Source organism: Biomphalaria glabrata, chromosome 1 (genome assembly GCF_947242115.1).
Source record: "Biomphalaria glabrata chromosome 1, xgBioGlab47.1, whole genome shotgun sequence".
Classification (NCBI taxonomy): Eukaryota; Metazoa; Mollusca; class Gastropoda; family Planorbidae; genus Biomphalaria; species Biomphalaria glabrata.
In genome coordinates, this window is record NC_074711.1 from 18605725 (window position 1) to 18612909 (window position 7185).

A 7185-nucleotide genomic window follows, 5' to 3' on the forward strand; every position below is an offset into this window, starting at 1 on the left:
GGCTCACTGTTGCAGAGATGAATGTATACAAAAAAAAAAAAAAAAAAGATGAATAAAAAGTAACTGTAGTATAACTGAAAAAAAAAAAAAGAGAAAATCCTTTATTTAATTTGCTCCTGCGGATGTTTCCTATATTTTAGTTTAATGTATTTAATCCATCTCAACTGGATTACATGTAAATCTAGAAAATTATGTTTTATCGTTTCTTAGTTACAGCACCCCTATGATAAAAGTCAAGAGGAAGATGATGATTATGATTAATTCAAGAGTAAAATGTACAAAACATTTGGATGTTAGTATTTAACGAATTAAGTACAGTAAAAAAAAGTCTTTTGACCCATCTTAATCTATTAACTAATTTAATGGTTTCCACTGTAATTCAATATAAAGTAAAATTTAACAATATTTACTATACCATAGACATCCATCACTGGTGAATCAGGTATTGTTTTGTATGGTCTGTGAAATTTAGTAGGAGATAAAATTAAGTGGAAATAGAATGAAAATAGAATGCTATGAATATTATGATTAAGGGGAGACAAAAAAATGTTACATAGGGAAATATAAATTTCAAAATAGTTATAAAAAATTATATATATTTGTAGAGTTTAAAAACCAAAAGATCCTTAAGATAGTCCAATTGCAAATGTACAAAAAATGTAAAACAGGCCTAATTATTTCTATACATTTCAATATAAAAAAACTCTTTCTTCATTGCAGTGCACAAAAAATGCCTGAGTAATCCATCTAAAAATAGATTTTTTTGAATGACTAAAAAATATCTGAGCCATGTTATGCTACAGTTTGTACGTCATGTATTCTTTATAGTAACCAGATAGTTGTTTTGTTGTTTTTTTACTTACATTTAATGATAACAATGGACATTAGTACACTTTTATCTCCCCTAGCAACAAAGTCTATTGTTTTCAAATAAATTTATAAGGTTTAACAATAATATAAGCTGAAGAAGCTGAATTTCGGACTTTGAATTACAACCAAATTCTTTCAAATGTATTGAAATAACTATTGAACACTGGCAATTAAACAAGGACCAAAAAAAAAAGTTTTATTTTAAGACGATTCTTCCTTTATACAGCAAACTAACCTTTGAAGAGCTATTAGATTGCTATTTATAACTGATGAATGATAGATTTTGAAGAAACCCCTGATTCCCCACCCCAGCCTCAAAAAACAATCCTGGTTAAGTAAAGGTATAAATCTACTCAGAGTATATCAAATTCTAATGACAAACCAGACTTAAATGCAAAATGTTTCTGTTTCTATTTATTTTATTTCACTTCTTATTGAAGACATACAGGAATAACTGTTGACATGTTTTCAAAATAAAGATTGTCTAGACCGCCAGACATAACTTAATTATAAGTTTATTATACTTCAAAAAATTATAACGGTCAAAGCAGAGTTTTCCCTGAGTGGCCAAATAGTTTATAATTCTTTTCCCAAAGATATACATAAACTGTAACATTTCTAAGAAAATCATTTGAGTCATTTTCGAGATCCATGTTCACCCATGAATTTGCAAACTGATAGGAGAAATTTTTAAAATATAATTTTAATCATTTCTAAACTAAAAAAAAAGTTGAATAGGCTGCCTGTGTAATATATAGCACACAGACTTACACCTGACTAAAGTCTATCTTTAGGACAAAAAAAAATTGCCCTTTAAATCTCATTTTTAATAATGTTTGATAATAATCTTTTTTTTTAAATTGTTTATTTGTATGTATAGCTTATTTAATTTTACAACAAAAGTGTTTTCTTTAAGAAGACCCAAGGAGTAGCCACTGCACTGCATGATGAAGTAAGGGTGAAACTATGGTACAAAATTACTTACAAACTGTCTATCATACTGAGCATTGGTTGTGATTGACAGTCCACAACACTGGAAACAGGAGACACTGCAGATTTCCCAGCATCTATTTTTAACAAAACAATGTTTAAGCATTTCAATTATATTATTAAGTTCTTAGACTTAAACTTATATAGTATATATATATATATATAAGTATTATTTAAGTATATACAATGGAATCTAATGAAATAGTACGGTACTTAGATGCATAAGGAATAGATGTTTTAGTTTTTCCACTTATACACAGAGGAAGTATGATTAATGGGGTCACTAATAGTATTAATGTTCATTTAAATATGTATATCTGCATTTGTCCTATTGCTTTGAAGTTCAAAAAATTAAGGCAATAATAAATTATGATTTAAGTTCTCCATTCTATTAAATCTTTTTTGTCCCTTATATTTATACAATGAAAAATATATTTTTCTGAGCCAGGATTCTCATAGAGAACAAGCAAGGTTAAATAAAAAGCAGAAACATTAAATATTAAAACATCTAACAATGTATTATAGTTTACTATAATGTGTCCTTTCCAATGCAGTGGTGTTGTTATTACTTTCAACATAGGAATGTGTACTGCTGCTGCCGCTGTGAAAGTAGAAGTCAAATTTAGCAATAGCAAAAATATCAAGGTAAGTGACAAAGAAGAAATATTTAAAGCCTTATTAGTTATTTATTTTTTTAAAGTTTTCTTTATCAATACAATTATAAAACCATGTAACAGAACCTTCTGCAAAGAAACCATGAACTGACATTTTCCACCAAAACCAGTCTATGATAGATACAAATTTTGACTTTTTTGAAGGTACCTTTTCAAGTCTACTTATAATGTATTTTACTAATTAATATCTTTGATACACAATTTTTAAGCAAGAATTAATAAATAGCTATTTTATATCATCTTGGATACTTAAAAAAATGAAGTAGTAATTTTTAAAACATATATCTTGGTTATTGCCCATTTTTTACTAAGAATGCAAAGAATGTGCTTGAAGTAAACAGTACAATACATCTAAAACGTATAATCAATTGGAGAATGGTCTACGAAAGTATACAAATTGATTAGTGGGTTTTCAACTGTTAAGGACTGGTAAAAATTATCACTAAATCTTTTAAACATTTACTCCTAGATATCATACCATTTTATAAAAACTACCTAATTAGACATTATGACAAAAAACATCTTAAAACTTAACATAAGTGACTTTTTTTTTCAAAATTAAACTCTACCTAACAGTATCTGGAACCAAAACAGAATCAACAGTATCTTTAGCTAATATAATACAGCCAGTATCACTCTCTAAGTCACTTGCAGACAAAAAAGGATTCAAATCTAAATGAAATAAAGAAACAGACAAAATTTTAAAAAATATATTTATGTCTGGTAAAAAGTTTATTCATGTTTTTTCTCACACACCCATTCTATGATAAAATTAAAACTTTCCCCAATTATTCATCAGCATAGACAAGACATGAATCAATAAAAAAATAATAATAATAATTAGTCAATTACTAGTAATTAATTCACTATTTTGTTTGATACCAACAAGGGAAATTAATCCTTAAGTGTTCACAGATATGGCTAAATATAAATTCCGTCCCCTTAGATAATTGAACATGTTGTTTCTCCCACACCCATTCTCAGATCAAGTTGAAACTTTAAACAATTATTTATTGTATTTAACAAAAAAATGAATCAATTAAAAAATCAACCAATCAGTCAATTATTTATTTTTAAAAAATATTTTGTTTGTTATCAAATAAGGGAAAAAACTTCTACATTATTTAGAAATATAGTTGTGAGTGTTGAGTTCTTTCCCTTAGATAAGCTTTGTTTTGTTTTTCTTTAACAAAGGATTTTTTATATATTTTTTTATAGTTGGTATGTAATTTTTTTAAAATCCTTTTATATGTAAAGCTTACTTCAAAACATAAAAAAAATATGTATTAAGATGAATGTAGATTAACCAAAGAACAAAAGGTTGAATAAAAAGCAGAAGAATACACACCTTTTTCACTTGTCATCTCTGGTTTACTTTTACCCTGCTGTATTGAAGAAAGATATATATAATATTAGACTGTATAATCAAATCTCATGTAAGTTGTTGGTTCTATCTGAAGTTTACTGAACTAGAAACAATGTATTTTATTGTGAGAAGAGTTGCTCAAAATAAAATCTCTTTAAATTAATAAAAAAAAAAAATCTAAAGTCAATGGTGTATTTCTAAGCTAAAAAATAAATAAATCTTTAGACAATGGTGTATATTTTATAAACTTGCTTTAAGTGCAGGAAGTCCAGTCATCAAATCCCAACTGGGCAAAGAATCCAAATCCTCTACATCTGAATTAGATATTAAGAAATCCACACTAGACTCAGTGAAGCTGTCAGACTGTGTCAATGTAAGCTTTTCCATGTAAAGTCATCATAACCTTTGTTAAGAAACATACACACACACACACAAAAATTCTATTACTATTAAGAAAGAACTGAAAGGTCTATGGCTTGCAGCTAATTCAATATTAATCAAAGCTGAAGGAAAAAAAAATATTTTGTTTTAATTTACTCAAAATAAATAAAAAATGCAAACCAATGATAAATAAGATTAGATTTTTAGATCTTATATTTTATATATATATATGTATTACTATTACTATAGTAACTTAGTATAGATATTAATTATATTATCATCATAAGGACATTTAAATAAGTATAATAATAATAATAATAATCTTTATTATCCGTAAGTAAATTTGTCTTACAATTTGTGCATTACACCAAACAAAAAACATTATAACTATAAGAAACCAAAGTGTACATTCACACCAGACTCACTCATAATTTACATGTGACAAAGTTTATACAAGATTGTTCTTATTTAATGATTTGATTGCCAGGGGAACAAAAGAGTGTTTGTGTCTGTTTGTCTTTGCTATCGGTGTCTTATCTCTTTTGTGATGGTAAAATCACAAAATCCTGACACAAAGGGTGATTCTTTATTTCGAGGATCTTTTTAGCTTTTTTATAGATGTTTGTCTCAAACAACTGCCCAAATGGGGTTTGTTTTTTGCCAATGATTTTGCCAGGCAGTGATATTGAAACTTAAAATATTGCAGATGTGAGCGTAATAAAACATAGCCAAGGCCTTTTCGCTAACATTAAACGAGGACAGTTTTCTTAGTAGTCGTAATCTTTGCTGCCCTTTTTTGCTGATATAATCAGTATTTGCAGTAAAATTTAGTTTATTGTCTAGGATAGTACCAAGGTATTTAAAGGTTTGCACAATTTCAAATCATACATATTCATTAAAAAATAATCTTTTCTTTTGACACTAAAATAAATGACACTGGACTGGCACTGGTGAATTGCAGTGTGATAGAGACATAAAGTCCTAGTCCTTAGACTAGACTAGATCTATTATGATCTTCTATTCTATACTATAAGAGTATAGACTATAGACTCCGAATAGTCAAAGAGAGTATAGATAGTTATACTAGTAACTAGATCTAAATCTAGTTCATCTAGTATCTAGAATCTAGTCAGTATAGATTTATACTATGACTATAAGTAGTATAAGTATAAAGTTAATAAAGTATAATACTAGTAACTATAGTATAGCCTAAGTCTAACTAGATTTAAGATATTTGATATAGAATTAGTCTAATTATTAGATTATTAAAATAATTAGATCGAATAGATCTAGATCATGATTATCAGATTAGATCATTAAATTATTTAAATCATTAGACAGATGCTAGAGACGAGTAGATCTACCGTAATCGGCGGCGTAATCTAGATTCTAGATCTACGTCTAGATCTAGAAATGAAATTTAGATCTACATCTTCGTTTTCATCGTCATGATCTTGATCTAGACCTAGAATCTAGATTAATCTAGAATTCTTATTCTAGATTATTCTACTCTTAGTAGTTAGTTACTCTAGACTCTAATTCTAATGCATGACGCGTAGAACGTAATCATCTTCTTTTTTGAAGTAACGTCTGTATTATATAAGATAAGATAAGATAATTCTAGATCTATATTTAATTAGATAATGATAGAATCTAGTAAACTGATAGACTAAAGACACTATAAATTAGTTTTCTTTGTTTTTTTTTAATGATGAAATCAAACCTTGGTCCTTGGTAAATAAAGGGTTAAACGTTTTTTGATATGTAAATAAATGTAAACAATGAATAAAATAAGATAAAAATAATCTAGACTTTCGCGGAATTAGTTTATTACGCCTTCAGGATTAGTTTTAGAGTAATATCCCTTGGTTTTCGTTATTGAAACGTATTTTGTACTGAAATTTTGTTTAAATACTGTGCAAACGTCCGAAAAAAAAAAAAAAAAAAAAGAGGCATTAAATCACAAGCAGAAAAAAAAATGACCAACAAGATCTATCTACATAGATTACATCTAGACTCAAAATCTGGTCATTAGTTTATAATAGTAAGTTAAACCTATGGTCCGGATTCAGAAATATGACAGAAGACTCCCCTCCTGTAGACCTATTATATATATAGTTGGTGTATTTAAAAAATTAAAACGAGTGTACTTTTTAAAAGGCTGTTTATGTTTATAATATACTTTATAGATCTCTAAGTACATTTACAAGGAGCCATTCCTATGGAGATCGCTAACTACCTTTTAGAAGCAAAATCTTCTAAGCCTAGGAATGTCTGTAATAATTTATAAGATAAATGCATAGGCCTACAAGAAATAATGGAGAGCTTATAGATAAAGAGACACCCAAAATTGGCCTCCGCATAAACATGGATAAGACTAAAATTGTGCGAGTGGGTATATAGGCCTAATGCAAAGGGTGCCCCTGTCAGACCTGGCGAATCAGAGCTTGAAGAGTTGGGCAAGTCTACATAACTTGGCATCATCATAAAAAAACGAAAGGGATGCTAACCATAACATAGCAGGTCGAATAAGAAAGGAGTAGGGGAGCATTTTTTTCAAAGGCTGCAGCCTATTTGGAAAGTCCAAGCATTGGACATGAGACGAAATACACTATTTAACACAATCTTTATCCCAACAGTAATGTATTGTTAAGACGTGGGATTGAACTAAAGAAAATAACTCACCGATTCTCAGATCGCTGGTATCTCTCTGATAAAAATCGCAATTCCATTGTTCTAACAATGGCCTCGTAATCCTGCTGGTCGTTAACTATCTGTAGCAAGTAGCAATTCAGTTGCTTTTTCCTCATTCGTACTCCAGTTGTTCCCTTTAGCAGCCGCCTCAAATTGTCAATTATAGACTGTGCACGAGACTGTACCATCAAAAATAGGTGATTTGACTTT

The 7185-nt window shown here is 28.6% G+C and overlaps 1 protein-coding gene across 3 annotated transcripts in view; it reads right to left on the reverse strand.

Annotated features, from left to right (window-relative positions):
- Positions 1-6123, reverse strand: part of LOC106067920 (uncharacterized) — a 30513-nt gene extending 24390 nt beyond the window's left edge. The window contains exons 1-7 of one of the 3 annotated variants that reach the window (XM_056026136.1): positions 6005-6123; positions 4153-4303; positions 3883-3919; positions 3104-3206; positions 2391-2461; positions 1856-1937; positions 416-459 (exon numbers count right to left, since the gene is read on the reverse strand). In XM_056026136.1, the coding sequence (XP_055882111.1) occupies positions 416-459; positions 1856-1937; positions 2391-2461; positions 3104-3206; positions 3883-3919; positions 4153-4287 (472 nt within the window). In that variant the 5' untranslated portion in view covers positions 4288-4303; positions 6005-6123. Of the gene's footprint in view, positions 1-415; positions 460-1855; positions 1938-2390; positions 2462-3103; positions 3207-3882; positions 3920-4152; positions 4404-6004 lie in introns of all 3 variants that reach the window. The other 2 variants (XM_056026129.1, XM_056026144.1) reach the window with 2 other exon arrangements.
- Positions 6124-7185: the final 1062 nt, after the last annotated feature.